At 38.5% G+C, this 16,038-nt stretch overlaps 2 protein-coding genes across 2 annotated transcripts; one reads left to right on the forward strand and one right to left on the reverse strand.

Annotated features, from left to right (window-relative positions):
• The first annotated feature begins 203 nt into the window (after positions 1-203).
• On the forward strand, positions 204-12,077 carry LOC140934359 (CUE domain-containing protein 2-A-like). The gene is made up of 7 exons (XM_073383998.1): positions 204-578; positions 2,513-2,654; positions 5,553-5,767; positions 5,981-6,161; positions 7,281-7,357; positions 8,447-8,507; positions 11,379-12,077. Exons 1-7 carry the CDS (start codon positions 511-513, stop codon positions 11,523-11,525), a joined length of 891 nt encoding a protein of 296 aa, XP_073240099.1. The 5' UTR covers positions 204-510; the 3' UTR covers positions 11,526-12,077.
• A 1,858-nt stretch (positions 12,078-13,935) lies between these two features.
• Positions 13,936-15,733, reverse strand: LOC140935007 (histamine H2 receptor-like). Its single transcript, XM_073384552.1, has one exon. It carries the CDS (start codon positions 15,089-15,091, stop codon positions 14,141-14,143), a length of 951 nt encoding a protein of 316 aa, XP_073240653.1. The 5' UTR covers positions 15,092-15,733; the 3' UTR covers positions 13,936-14,140.
• Between the last annotated feature and the right edge of the window lie 305 nt (positions 15,734-16,038).

Consider the following 16,038-nt stretch of genomic DNA (forward strand, 5'->3'; position numbering starts at 1 on the left):
CAAAACAGAAAGCCCACATGCTTCCGCCCTCGACTCTCTGCACATCATGCTCGGTAACAGCTGTCGATATCACCTTCCATCACCTGACAGGAAGAGAGCCGCGGGGTGTAAGCGGATTGTCAGCGGAAGTCAAAATACTGGAGACTGGAAGCTACTCCTGTTTCTTGTTTTGTTTTGGCGCTTAACATGATTTGAATGCGATGAAAGAAGGCAGTTTGTTATTCCTCAAATTTTGAAAGGTACGAAGAGGCAGCTCTTGTACGATTCAAGATAAACAAATCGTAATTAGACGTGATTACGTGTAGGTTGTGAGGATATCCATCCATCTACAATGTTGTACCCAGCTTAAGCTTATGCAATGCGATGCAATGCGAAATCACACGCATATGCAAGCTTACATATTCAGATAATCCTGTAAGCTTACATATTGATGTATAGGCTTTGGATAAAAAGGTTATTCGTATTTTGAATTTTACTAGACATTTTGCTGCCTGAAATCTGTCGACGGTGATGGAAGAAACTGTCAAACAAGAATTGTCAGTGTTTTTACACTGCCAAATATCCGCAGAATCGTTAAGGTAGGTTGCTTTTCTGTCCTGTAAACGTTCATTGCAAGTTCTATTCCGTAACGATCTACTAGGTTGTAGCCATCAGCTTTACAAATTCATCCAGTAGTTCGATCTCCTTTATAACATTTTCCTTCGAAGTGTATCACTAACCGAACTGTATCAATAATTAATTTATTGAGATTATATTAACAGGCGAATTTGAGACTATCAAAGCCGAGAGAAATTAAGAGCCAGCTTAGCCTGTTCCAAGGTTCAGATCGTGGGGACAGCAAAGAGAGATGTGTCCTCCTTTTTTTCCTTGCTCTCTTAATACAGTGAAACCTTTATAAAGCGGACACCCTCGGGCAATGCTGTAGTGTCCACTTAATGCAGGGTGTAGGCCTAATACAGGTTTCGATGGATAACATTATACGAGGTGTCAAATGCCATTCAAATGAACAGTGGAAATTTAAAATACTCCCAGAGACTATGACAATATACGTTTGCAATTTCCTTATTAATTTAAAAGAGGACCAATTGATCATAGTACCATAAACAAAGATTGCAACTCAAATTTGAAGAACTCAGATGAGCGAAACAAGCTCTACGCAAACAAAATGAAATAGAAAACAATACTGTACTGTGAAACTAATCAAGTCATGTCTTTTAGTGTAAAAATTGAAAAATTTGTGAGTGGCAATCTTTTGCATTTCCAGTGTCTGGCATGTTGGGTGGTGGAATTTAATCACAAGTGTCTATTAAATACAGGTTGGCAACAATAGAAATGACCATTTCAAGTATTTTTTAGGTGTCCGTGTCCGCTTTATAAAGGTTTCATTTAAAGTAAATAAGAGAAATAAATTTGGGGACTTCGGCTACTGTCCGCTTAATACAGGTTTCACGGTACTTTGTGCCGCACTCCAATATCTGAACGCCTGGAACAGGCTAGAGCCAGCCTACCTAGCTTAGGAAAACAGCCATCATTCCTCACTTGTGGCCCCTAGCTATAGGAATGTCACCAGGAGAGATGTCTGTGACTCAGCGGCAGAAATTCTATATTGATGACATAAAAACTGTCCAGAATTTGGTCAGGAGCTCTAAGTGTATATAATTGTAGCTAATTTTGTTTACGAATGACAGACAAATGGCAAAAGTCCACAAAGGTAAAATGTAAATGCAATAAATCTATAAGAAAGCTGATTCTCATAAGAACACAAAACCTTTAGTTACCAAAATGGACCAGAAGAAACCTAAAATCAGACAAATTTACATTTGGAACCCTAATTACCACCAGGCCCGGGTTGCTCGAAACATGGTTAGTACTAACCAGCGTTAAATACCATGGAAACCTATACATTTTGATACCTCTTAACCAACAGTTAGCGCTAACCAGGCTTCGAGCAACCGGCCCCAGAGCAATAAATTATGTAGTCATTGATTTACATCATCAGTATAAAATATCTGTTACTCACGCGCAGCTGTCTCTTTGGGTGAAATGTCCCTATGGAGCAAGGCAAGACAACTGCTTTCACAGGCTAGAGTTAGCCTGTTAAAAGCCTTTTGATGTAGAGAATTCCAGTCAGTAAATATTTTTGCGGATTGAGGTGATAAGCCAACAACTTCTGATGAACATGTTCTTTAATGAACAGTTTACACTACCATACAAGAAGATAAACTGTCCCATACCCCTTTGTCCCGAGTTTAATTTATTAGCTTTTATTTCCTTTTTCTAAAATCTTCCAGCTTTTCTCAATTCCCTCCTTAAGTTAAGTATAAATTTCTGGATTTCTTTGCAATATGTCATAGCTTATTCATTTAAATTCAATTGAAAGTGTATAAATGGATGCTTTGCTTTTAGGCTTGGTTAAAACCACAGTATGTGCTATTTAATTCTGTTTGGGTTCATTCCACATTTATCCTGATGGTTTTCAAATTGAACACCCTCTGATCCTTTTGTCTTTTAGCTGCATCGATGACATTGTACTTGGATACATAGTTAGTGTACTGGAGCAACTTGGAGAAGATGAACAATTTGATGAGGAAGAGTTTGCTGAAATAATGGATGCTTACATTCCAGGCTTTGATACAATCAACAGGTTGTTTTTCTGACAATAATTCATGTACCAGTATTTGTAATGTTCTTTATCATGTATCTTTACAGCACTGTATGAGTGATAGCTGCTCAAGAAAATAAAAAAAAGACAAGGCTGTACTCTTGCTGCACCTGGTGGCCCCTGGTGCCTACATCTAACATTAATTTTTGTAAAAGACTAGTTTTCCCATGGAAATCAGATGCTGCCCACCCTGGTATTCACAGGCTCAGAGGACTGGGCTCCCTTCAATTTTTCTTGGAGTACAGCCTTGAAAAATAAAAAACATTGAAACATTCATGCATGAACAGACCATTATTATTCTTGCTTGCGTAAGCAGTGGGACTCATAATCTGCAATGCATTTTTCATCATATTTAGGACACAAAAGAGGGGTCATTGTGCATGGCATTCCTAGTGGAGACCATGGAAACTGGGACTAAGAATTGTTGCGTTATCAAAGCTACGCATGTTTTGCAAAGAAAGCATAGGAAAGATTAAATTTAGAGCTCTTCCAAAGCCTGTCGGTCCACAAATTCTATTGCTTGGAACAAGCGAACGCTATTGAGTTACCGAAAAAAATAAGAATCTTAATTAGCAAAACTGCGATGATCGGGTGTTGTAAACTTTCATTGTGTGCAAATAGGTTTTGTGATAAGCATGCACTTTATTTTCGACAATGATTGAAATGACGAGCCATGTAAATTACTTTTTTGATCTCTGATGTAATAATTACATCAGAGATCCAAAAAGTAAGAAATTATTTCTCTGGAATCGAGGCCCTTTAGTTTTGGTGTATTTATACCAGCGTATTTCCAGTCGTTGCTAACATACGTCCTAAAATAATTCAGAAACAAATAAAAAGTATTGATGTCAATAAAGTAGGAAGTAAAAACCTTTTGCAAGTAAATCCTGTTTCGTGTAGAATTAATCACCTCCTCATTTCTCGATCTAATCTCCAAGCAAGCGATACCGAATGCCACTGTAAGAGCAGTCTTGTTACATTTGTAGTAACTATGAACTTATCAGCATGCAGTGCTATAGAGGTACGGTGGACCCTTAATTATCTAGACTTGTCTGAAAATCATACAAAAGGCTTATTTTAGGTGTTATTTTAGAGGTATCAAACAATCTAGTCTGCTACACAGCGATTTTTTGTGACATCACACAACGCTTGTCCCCTCGTGGAGAGGAGCATTGCTTGACAACGCAAAAGATGGCTGTGTTTGGGTCAGATCTGGTCAACCCCTGTAGCTCACTTAATTATAAATGACACAGACAGAGGTTAGCAAAAGGTTTACAGGGGTGGACCTCATCTGATCCATGCCAGGTTTTCTTGACAGACTTAATCTAGAAGGTGGCTTTGGGGATCGAGCTTCTGCAAAGTGAAAAATAATGTTGCATAAAATTTATGTAAGGTTGGCCACTAAAATAAAGAAAAAATTTATTCAAAAATCAAACAAAAAATGCTGTTGACATCACATTTGAATGCTACTTTCTCTCCAGAAGAAAATTACTTGTACTTCTGTTTCAAAACAATGACTTGTTCTAGTACTTTAAAATAAAAATCACTACTTGAATAGAAAAAATAATAACAAATACTTTGTACCAGTATTTCTTTTGGTAAATATACATGAACAAATTTGTGACTAGGAAATACTGCATGTAAACAAAACACTTGAAATTTTGCTGCATGCACTACCCAAATCCATATGTAGCTGTATATGTTACAGGTGAAATTTGATTTCAGGTTAAAATTTTTAAACCTCGGTCCATTCTCAATTTCCTTTGTCCCTCAGGGCTAGGAGACGAAAGAAAATTTAAAATCAAAATTAACCTGAAATCAAATTTTACCTGTAACATACATTTACATCCGACATTCCCCTGTTTTAGAGCATGTGTCTGTAGCTGGATCCTTGGCTTGGCCAAGAAGTTAGTATACACTAGGATGTCATCAAGCAGTAATCACGTAGAAGGTACATTATTTTTTTAAAAAAGCTTCGGTGTTACTTGCAGTCCAACAAACTCAGCCAGGGCCACTGACACAAAGAGATTTGGGGTGCTACCCATTAACATGGGCTAACCTGTCAAGGTAAATGGAAGTGCCCATGTTTCCATTTTTTGGGTTGCTTGTAAACCACTACTCTTATGTGAATGTGAATGTGTTTTTTGTTGGCTGACCCAGGCAGGTCTCAGGTATTTTGAATATTATTGTATTAATAAATTGTTATTAATAGTAACACTTATTTCACTGTTGATCTTAGATTCTTTAGTGGTTCTTTACAATACCACAGCATACCCAAACCTAGTTGAGTAACAGGCAGAATAAGAGTGTCTGAATTGTCATAACAGAGATAACTTTTTTTGGGTGGGGGGGGGGCAGTCTTGAGTTTTAACAGGGTATACAAATTCACTGTTGACGGTGTGAGCATTGGCAGTGTATGGTCTAGAGTATGTACACTTGCTGCTGGGAATGTATGATACTAACAATTTTGTTAAAACAATCTAGTTATATGGTGTCAAATTACCTTAACCAGGTAGCTTAGTGAATAGTTTTTTGGCTTAAGCAGAGTTTTTAAAAGCCCCTGGCAGCTTACCTGTACCCAAACTTCCCTTAACACTTTTAGTGCCAAAAGTGATCAACATCAATTTTCTCCTAAGGATATCAATACGAAATCAAGAGAAAAGGCTATGAGAATTTATTAAATCTCCAATGGTTTTTATCAAGTTCTCTCAACTAATTCTGTAAAGATACTATATATAGGATCTGTCTCAAGAATTCGTTTGTGGATATTGGGACTAAAAAGTTAAGGGGCCTTCTCCATTGTCAATCAAAATAATTACTATTTAGACCTTATAGTCGTGGCAAACTAATTAAGTTTGTTTACCACAATTTTTTGTAATTACATTTGCTTTCAGAAGCCAACACATTGAAAAACACAAACAGTGTCAGCTTGCCATCCAGATACAAAGAAGATCACCAGAAGAAAAGTTCCTTGGATGGGAACAGCAATTCCTCATCCAGTGATCGGGCAACATCTTCATTGAACAGTGAATCAAGATGTCGAAGTCAGGGAATCATTGACAACATGGCTGAAACTATAGCAGATGACAAGAAAAAAAGTGCAAGGTGTGGAATGCCACACTGGTTGGTTATTTTTATCTTTTTTTAGTAGATACAGGGCTGTAAACTAGCATAATTATCCTTATAACACCTACAGACCTTCAAATTAAAAGCAAAAAAAGACTTTAGAAAAAAAAAAAAATTTAGAAAAACACCTGAGTACAACTGCATAATTTGGAAATTAATTTAAATGAAGTTGTTTCTTATTTTTTACCATAGTGAAGGAGTATCAGTGCTAGCAGAGATGTTTCCTGATGCCTGTTCTTTAGACATAGAACATTGTTTGACCATTGCAAATGGTGACACTGAGTCTACTGTTCAACTAATGCTCTTAAAGAGTGAGAGAAGTACTGCAGTAGGAAAGGAGAACACCCCGGAAATATTAGATTTCTCACCAAAGGTACATATATGTGGACAGATACATACTTTCAGAAAATCAGTAATGTACTGAGCCAATTTGTCTGCCCAGGGGGGTTGATTGGGTTAATTTTTAGTGGGTACAGTACATGCAGCTGGCCTCTCAGAACCCTTACCCCATTATAGTCTATTCTGTTGCCAATAAATTATAGACCCCGTCTTAGTCACTTTTGGGCAAATGAAATTTTGCCAGTCCAAACTTACTCACTAGGTGACTTTCTGTTTATGTGTCTACCTTACATGTATAAAGCCTTTTAACTAGGGCATCCTGAAATGAGTTGACACATTTGTGAAACCTGATGCAGTAAGAGTCTCCCCATTTCTAAATCCCAACCTTCCTGAATTTTCTGACCCCCCAATTCATGAAAAATGTGTGACCCTATTCTAGTAACTCTATAATTAAAAATGCAACCCCATCCAGTGGCACATCCCCATTAGCCTATTACTTGGAATTCCCCCCCCCCACCCCCTCCTGGGTTTGTTTGCCTGTAGTTCATCCACTGATGGTCTGAAAATCACCTGAAGGCTATCTTACACTGTATCAGTACCTAATCTAAAGTTTTAATTGGCTTAAAATCAGTTTGAGCTACTCTAAGACTAACCAACTTAACAAAAATTCTATTTCAATAAAGAAATATACAACTCTGGAACTGTTGCTTCTGGTGGTGGTAGTAGTCCACCCTAAAATTACACGCAGAGCAAAATACATGAACAAATTTTGAGGTAGAAAATGAGAGACAGTTACTTCAGTTTTAGACATGAAACTACAAGGGATCATCAGACTGATTATTCTCTTGAAAATATTGTACTTAACGTGTGCACTGTCACCTGTGGGTAATGATAATGAATTCTTCGTAACAAGTGGAGAGATACTCACATGCCATAACCATGAAGCTGACCTTCACAAGTGCGCATGATAAAAAAATCAGTATTTCCAATTTAGGGATACTAGATTTAGGCTAAAACAATCAGCAGGCTCATTCTTTTCAGTTGTCAGAAACAGTGGTATCACTCAGTATATTGTACCAAAATGAAGATATGTTAAGATCAAAATGGTATGTGTTAATAACACCCTGTAATTTAAATATTCAATGATTTGCAGACCCATTGTCCTAGTGCAAAAAGGCAAGAGTTAAAAGAAACAGAGCAAAAGCACCTTAAAGAGCAACTGATGGCAAGGTAACTTGTCCTTTTACATGACTAAACATGTGACAAAAGGCTGGAGGCATAGGGAGTCTGATGTCTAATTTCAGCTCTTCTATTTGTTATACATGTGTGTTTGTTGAGCTTTGGTTTGTGCTTTGTCTGGGGTAGATTGAGCCCTGAAAGGTGAAACATTTGAAACAGAAAAGCTTACTACTTCTTTATTTCTTCTCTGGTTTATCTCTATGATTTTTGTGTGATGCATAAAATTCCCAAGGATGTGAAGATAACCCAGGATTAGTGCAAAATTTGAATTCAGATATGAAAGCTTAATTCACTTTGCTTTAAGAAAATTATTCTGGGAAATGCTTTTTAACAAAAGAAAAAGAAGCCCCGATTAAATATTAACACAGAGTTAGCACTAATCGGCTTCTGAATCGGTCCTATTTGAATTTAAACATTCAATGATTTACAGACCCATTGTCCTAGTGCAAAAAGGATTACCGGTAGGTCATCATTTTATTTGTTCTCAAAACCTGTTCTCTTGATTGTCTGTTGATATTGTTGGTTGAAAATTGCAGGGTTCGCACAGGTCATTGAAAACCTGGAAAGTCATGAAATTTAGAGGTCTCATTTTGCAGGCCGTTAAAGTAATGGAATTGAATTGTCGGTCATGGAAAGTCATGGAAAATTGAAGTTTATGTTTGTTAGATTAGTTCATGCACACTGCAAAACAAGGACAGAACAAACACACATTTTGGTGGACAGTAAGGTGTCATCATTCTGTTGAATTCAGTTAGGTAAAAATACCCTAAAACAAAGATAGTTTTGAATTTTTTCTAAAGTGACAGCTATACCTAAGGTCATGGAACACCAGAAAAGGTCGTGGAAAAAGTCATGGAGTTTGAAGAACTCAAAAGAGTACGAAACCTGAATTAACGTTGGTGGCTTAAAGAATATTGTGGAAGCCCCTACCCCTAATCTCAATAATCTTCTCTCTTTATATAGGAAACATTTTTTGTAGCACAATCGGATTAGAGAAGGACACTTGTCTTACTGGACGAGAGCTCTCAGTCATCACAGCTTTCACATTCACAGTCTTTTCTTTATTTACTATTTTTATAGGTATGGGTACGTTGATGTTAGCCAAGACGAAAAAACACATCAGCCAATCCTTCAGACACAGGTAAAGAAAGAAAATGATAATAATAATCCGTTATTTACCCTCGACAGTATTTATAGCACTAATGCTAGTGGGGCTGAGCAAATGCTTGCAAACTTAGCAGGGTTAAGAATCCCAAATCATGCCAAATGACCGGAGGCAAACCAGCTGGCTATTTACAAGCGTGACCGAGGATTTGAATTTGGGATTACCGTGATCAAGAGCGGGACTTGAACTCGGGGTCTCTAAATAACAGTCCAGTGTTCTCACCACTCGGTCACTCTGCCTCCTCCAAACTCTTCCTGTGCACACAACAATTATTACTATCCTATCACTTTAAGAGGAAACTTCAGAAAAGTTTAGAGGAATTGCGCCTATGATATCAACTCACACTTGTACTGCGTTATCTCTTCTCTCCAAACCTTAACTCGGGAAGGATCATACTATAGTTATTAATTAATTTAGTTTTTTTAATCTTGATCATCTAATTAGAAAGGTCTTTACCAGGGGCGTCTTGAAAACAAAGACCATTAAGACCCCCTGCCAAATGACTCTGAACTTTATTGATTAAGGTTAGGAAACTGAGTGAAGCAACCTTTAAGTCAGTTTGCCCATTATAATGACCTAAATGGAACCTGATTCACTCAGTTTAACCCTGATCAATAATGTTCAGAGTCATTTGGTAGGAGATCTTAGATCTTTCGAACTAACCCTGGGTTATCTTAACCCAGCTTTGAACAACTCGGCCCAAGGGCCCGTTTCTCGAAAGTCCCGATAATTAACGGGCCCGCTAAGCTGTCTCCGTTTACATTAAAGATCGAGGTTTCAATAGTTTTGCATCTAGCATGATAAAACTATCAGTTGGTGAAACAAAATGGAGTAGTTTGCTAGCAAGGACCCGCGCTCTTATTCTTTATATTTCGATCTGAATATTTGATTTCGGGCCCGAAAAGTTACCGGGACTTTCGAGAAACGGGACGCAGGTGTTAATAATTCAGACCCCACGAACTTCTTATAAAACTCTTGAAGGGGGCTATGACACGGGTTTACGGTCATCTCGCCACGAACGAAATTGCTACCAAGCCGTCGACTAATAATGATAACAAACGAATAACTCTGGAATAATTGACATAGGTAGTTTAATATCGGGGATTACTTACGAAGGATTTTTACTTTTTCGTAAAGCTTATTAAAATTTAAAGTCGAACTACACATTTGTCCATCCTAATTGACGATCCTGATAATAGATTCCGTGAATGTAAAATCAGTTGACTTTTGAGCGATAAAAAAAAGAGATAAAAAAACTGGCAGAAAAGTTTCACAACCACCGGCAATTTCTTTGAATCATGATAATAAAGTAACGGTTAAGAGAAATTTCCATTCATGAAAGTTCTTTCCATTTGTTGTGCATACTTGGGACTTTTTAAAACAATAAAGCAAAGTTCTATTCTTGGTAGCGAGAAGGTTTAGAGGCGAGGTGACATGGTACCATGTCACGGGGATATTGAGGTTTGAGGTCAATCCTGTGCTAGCCTGCGTAGCTGGCGGTATTGTGTGGGTGCGAGATTAAAGTTTTGGCGGCGGAGCCGTGTTCCAAAAAAAGGAAAAGGGACGAGGCGGTTGAAATACAAGGTATTTCTCGCGGCTTCGCCGCTCGTGACGGCTCCGCCGTCAAATCTCACTCGACTATATTACAACGGCTCCGCCGCCAAATCTCACTCGACTACTACACAATACCGCCAGCTACGCAGGCTAATCCTGTGCTGAAGTCATTACTTCAGTGGCTTTTTTCACCAACACAAAATGCCCCTGTGTAGAGTTACGAAGATATAAAACTAAGGAGAACTAAGCATAATATTTTTTATGTGTGACCGCGCTTTCCCAAGATGATTTTACCCTGTAAAAAAAACTATCGAAACGGACAAAAGTTTAAAGAAAGCGAGAAAACAAGGTGGTTGTGAAATTTCCGCGTAAAGATGCACCGCGTACATTCACACTATTAATTTCGCCACATTTCTTTGACGCGCCGATACTACACACGACTACGACGTGAAATTTCTTTATGCGACGTTTTATTGAGGACGTAAACACAAGACAGCGACATTTTCCCTATCTTTCTGAACTTGGGTGTGGCCCCTCAAGCATTTCACTTTCCAAGGGAGTTGCTAGGTCTCCACCGTAAGTGTTTTCGATTGACTGAATTCTGGAATTAGAATAAATGTGCGATATCTAGTATTGCGTTATTACTAGTGTCTAAGTGGTCCAAAATTCATGGTGCAACAGATTTGTAACGAAACGTTTCTGTATTCTTTTTCCGGAATACAATCTATCGAGCGCACCCTGAGAGAAGACTACCGTTCGGGGAGATCTTCCAAGGTCTCCTAGCCCCCCTAGCCTAGGGGTAACTATCTTCTTTCCCCTTAAGTACTATTCTATAAACACCATTTTTAAAGGTCGTTTCAGTGTAACTTAAAGGACTCGTAGGCCGTATGGCAAGTTCCCGCCACTGTTTCATTGCCTTTTTTCGAATACCCCACAGTACACTCCGCCAAATTTTACATACAACCTTTCGTTTTCAAATACTTTATAGGAGGCCTTCATATTCCCCAGAGCATTTGAAAACAACCATTTATGAAAAAAATTGGGGGCGAGACGTAAAGAGAGTGTGGGATGGAAGATTCGAAAATTAGGAATACAAGAGTTAGCAAGCAGCAAGAGATTTTCTCTTGCAGGTAGCTTATGCTTATGAACCTGAACAATGGATTTTGCTAATTAGCATTCTGTGTATTTCATGATATGTTCGACGTTTGACATGGGCCTTAAATAAGTATAGGTTCAACATTTCTTTATTGTTTCGTTGTTTATTTATGTATTTCTCTGTTTATTTTCTCGCAGGATAAAAAAAAACTGGTCCGATATCGTGACAGTCAAGTTGTGAGCACAAAAGGAGAGCGATTTTCTTGGGTGAAACAACAGGAAAATGAAGAAATGAAGAAAACGTACGTAAATTTAAAACCCGCGCGGAAGTATCGTTTTCACTGAGTTATTTCCTACACTTGTCGGTGTGGATGAGTACGTGGTAGTCAGCTTCCGCCATACAGGATCTGATTTGGCGTGAACCAGTGTGAACGCTGTCAATGAAAGCTGGGAAGATGCAAAACTATACTTAATTTCAGCATCTGCAACATTGCTTGGGTTGAATTGATTTTTCACCTTAAAGTTGCGTCGGCCGATTTCCATGTGAATACACCTCTTAGGTTCTGGTGTGCGTTTAGTTGACGCGTCAAACGACTTTTTCCACAGCGCGAAACAAAAACACTCGGCCTTTGATTGACCACAAGAAAACATTTTACTTTTAGAATTTTAAAGACATCTCATCAGTCGCTGAGATTGAGTCATTGCACGTTGTTGATTTGAAGTAGACTTTGTGACTTTTTATGGCAAAAAACTCAGTCTTTTTTTAGCTTTTTTGTTACAGTAGTGGCTATTTTTACTACTATTGTTATTTATACATTACTGTTGTCCCTGACCCCTCCACAGTCGTCTCTCGTCATTCCATACTCCAGGAAATAAAAGAGGAATGGTTGCCTTGAATACCTTCGACCAATTATAACTAACGCCTGTCCACCCTATCGACCCCATTAATTATTGCGCCAAAAGCTTGTTTATGAAGTGAGGAATTTTAAACCTCTCCCCGGTGGCACGGAAGGTGTGATGGGAAAAAGAAAAGCGAGTTTCCCTTCCCATCACGCCCTGGTCCAGTCGTGCACGTTACGAAGAATGCCGAGAACCAATCAATTTTTTTTCCGATTTTCACTTTGCGTAACCTGTGAGCAAGCTCTTCCGGGAGTACAGGGGTGGGGTGAGGAAAGAGAGGAATGAGAGAGAACGTCCTGAAGAGCTTGCTCGCAGAGCTTCGCAGGCTACACTTTGCGCCATTGTGTTGTTTGAGCACGCAGTAATTGTAACATTAGATCAGAGTATTCTATTGTTTTTTGCTCTTGTTATCTTCGATCAATACTCACGTCTTTTACTTCTAATTGCTTATTGTCGACACGTCTGAGGCACTTGACAGCTTTTGACGACGTTGTATTTGCTTTTAATTTAATGTTTCACTCCGATCTCTGATCAGCTGTCGCCTTGAATAGCTTTCACGTGTCGCCGCTGACGCTTGTCGCTGGAACACTTTGCTGCGTTCGTAATCAAAATTCAACAAAACAAATCCAAATTATATTTTGCAAAATACCAAAAAAAAAATGTAACGCTTTTTTATAAAGTTCATATGATGGTCAACTCATGAGGTGTTATCGCAGAATCAAAAAGTTATGAACTCTATTCATTTTTCCCAGGATTTTTGAATTGTTTTAAGCCATCTAACACCTAAAAGCTTGATATCCCGACCCATGAAAGTAAATGTAGTCACCCACAAGAAAAGCACTGAAAATAACTACTTGCGTACATAACGCATTTATACGCCCTGTTCAGCAGATAATTTTCATATCAAGACTTTCCCTTGCTTCACTGTACGATAACTCTGTTCAGAATAGTGTGCCAGAAAGCAAAAATTTTTTGCTGTAAAAACATTAAAATGCATACTTATTTTCGTATACACTATATATACCTGACAATTACTGTATTTACTGTGTCTTGTTCATTATTCTAGATAGCACTTTTTTGCCAACGTTGTTTGACGTGGGGTGTGTGTTATGTACATTTTCTTTCGGTAGTGGGTAAAAGCCTATAACACTTAACGATTCTCCTTAAAAGCCATAAACAATGTTTTAATATTTTACATGAAGACAGGCGGCAATTCCACGTCCGCTATTTAATCATAGGTTCGTCTAATTTGAGTACCAGATATCTACATTAGTAATAAATGCGGCTTAAAATTATAGATACTTTGCTGATCAGCTTCAGAGGACGAGAAAAGAAAAACATTTCTCTTTTGGTTCTTTTTGTACACATAGTTCAATATTTGCCAGCATTTTACGTGCTTGGGCCTTGTTTTTGCAACGGACACGTGCGTTACCAGTCGAGCTTTCTCTAAATACTCGATCAGCTTAAAAGTAGTCTATTACTTCAATATGCTTATTGGATCCGCTTCGACTTACGTGATAGCGGCCATTAACTGTAGTTTTTTCATGTCATTTTAAACAAATGGCGGAAGCGGAACGGATCGCTTTGAGTAATGGCGCTATGGTTTTCAAAGCACGTTTCGATTTCATTAAATAAGCTAGTTTCATTTGACGTGCCGCAAAAAATGAACCCGGAAATTCATTTGCAAAATGACTTTTCTGTGCAACCTAATTTTTCTTTATAAAATGAAGAATTTTTGACGTTCTTAAACTTTTAAGCCTGGTTTTCACTAACTACATAAATGTAAGCATAGTGTCCTTATTTTCCGCGAAAATGTTCAAGTCACAGGCAGGCAACTGCAGGCATCGGATTTTTTTTTCGGTGCTTGTATTCAGGTTGTAAGCGTGCGCAATGGTTTGGGTTCACTTAATCCCAGACTATAGTGCTTGCTGTGGAAAAAAAAGACTAATCTTCTTTTACTATCTAGATCTCCATATTGACTTACACCGTTCTTTACCAAATATAGATCCTGGGACTGTGGAGCTATATCTTTTTTTTAATTCACATTAAACATCAGTTTCCTAAAGATTCGTTTGTTCCTGGAGTAACCTGGAGGCCGATTTCGTTAGGTTCGTGGCGCGAGAGAATGCGTTGTGATCTTTGTACGTGCGCTTTTCGCCGCGCGGAATCAAGCGAAATATTTTTTTGTAGACATTTCGGAAATCTGGCTTCAAAAATGAGTACAGTATGGGGTTTATAACAGAACCAACAGCCAAAGTGAACGAAGAAAGAGAATGCATAACCTCTGGCATCAAATAAGGCTTGCCTATTGCATAAACAAAAGTCGTCCAAATGATTGGCAACCAGCTGACTACAAAGAGGAAAGCGATGACACAAAAAACTCTAGCGATCTTTGCCTCCGAACACACTCTTTTGGTTCTTTCGCAGCATTGGTGAGCTCCACGTACGTGCACAGCCATTTTTCTCTCTCGCTTGACGATTTTGTGAACTTGCCAAAAAAGTCGTAAGTAGCAGAGGAAAATCCAGGTGTAAGGTGCAACGATGCAGATGATTAAAATGCCAAACTGATAAATCCTCAGGGCTAAGGCTGCAGAATTGCTTTCGAGCCAGCTAAGTGGAAGAAGGGCAGATATGACGGCTGCTGTCCAGCAAAACGCCACGATTTTGATGAAATACCTTGCTATAATATTTTGGTAATCGAAGGGCTGTGTGCAAGCTAAGTGTCGGTCGAATGTTACCGCGGTTAAATTCGCTACACTCCCTACCAATGCAGTGGTAAATAAGACGTTGAGCACTAACCTATTGTCCATCGATAAAGCGTACTGAAGAAACAAGGCCACACCTACTAGAATGTCGGACACGGCTAACGAAACGATAAATCCGTTTGTATACGTTCTAAGATTTCTGTTTGTGAACACCAGAATGCACACTGTACCGTTTGCCATCAAAGTAATTACCGCTAAGATGCTAATAACCACATCAACCGCTGTAATTTGCTTCGCTGTGACCATCTCACTGCGATCAAATCTTGCTTTGGTCTTCACTTCCCCTTGACGAATGATGATATGTCACTAGTATATAAGTAAAGATGTAGAAATCAGTGGATGATCCAAATTAGATATACCGCAACTTTCATTAACCGGAGATGATAGCTAACCACCGCGACGAAACCTAACGGTTCTTCACTAACCAATATATCACCTATATACAAATGTTCGTGTCCATTCGTGGACAGGTTCCTGAAGGTTTAACTCAGTAACTTTTCACTGTAGCGACAGATAAATTCTTAAACGGGCAAAGTATTTAATAGTTTATGGCTGTTGCCAAAACTGTGTGACAGTCAATACGAAGATGTCACTTAACGAGCAGTCCAGTGTAAACAGCTTTCGTTTTGAAAACACGGCTCCAATACATTTGTACATAACGCGTCCAAAGCCCACAGATGCAGAAAGAGAATTAGCGCAATCCAATTTTAAAAATCCCTTTTCCCTAATACGCTTTTCAGGCAGGTGGGTTTTTAAGAACGTACGGCTACTTTCAAGATGCGTTAATTCGTCGAAGCAGCGAAAACACAATTAAGCGTGAAGAGCGTAGGTGCGCTAACTCCATCTATACAGCACATGCGAAACTGTCAATCCGCTGAATCGGTGCAATATCTGTGTCATCTCTCGCTGAATTTCAACTTTTAATATATTTGCCCGCCCACTTAATTAAAATAAATCTCTTCTTTTTTCTTTTCCAGCATCAAATTTGAATTAATTTTGATAAATGGAAAAGGACAATACTTAACCTGTAAAACCTCTGGAACCTTAACTCGCGGGTGAAAGAGGAAATGTGAAACTAGTTATTAACCTTGTTAGTTTAAACGAATATAGTGGTGACATTCGCTAATTTTTATGTCTACGTGGCCTTGGTAATCTGTTTAAGCGTAATAAAACATGTACTAATAAATATGTAA

This window comes from Porites lutea, chromosome 4 (assembly GCF_958299795.1).
Source record: "Porites lutea chromosome 4, jaPorLute2.1, whole genome shotgun sequence".
Taxonomy (NCBI): Eukaryota; Metazoa; Cnidaria; class Anthozoa; order Scleractinia; family Poritidae; genus Porites; species Porites lutea.

What these genes read in the sequence shown, in the direction of transcription:
- LOC140934359 (XM_073383998.1), top strand. Translation starts at nt 511, where the DNA reads ATGGAAGAAACTGTCAAACAAGAATTGTCAGTGTTTTTACACTGCCAA. An exon ending in ATATCCGCAGAATCGTTAAG is followed by an intron (nt 579 to 2,512) that starts GTAGGTTGCTTT and finishes TTTGTCTTTTAG; the next exon opens with CTGCATCGATGACATTGTAC. An exon ending in TATTAGATTTCTCACCAAAG is followed by an intron (nt 6,162 to 7,280) that starts GTACATATATGT and finishes AATGATTTGCAG; the next exon opens with ACCCATTGTCCTAGTGCAAA.
- LOC140935007 (XM_073384552.1), bottom strand. Translation starts at nt 15,091, where the DNA reads ATGGTCACAGCGAAGCAAATTACAGCGGTTGATGTGGTTATTAGCATC.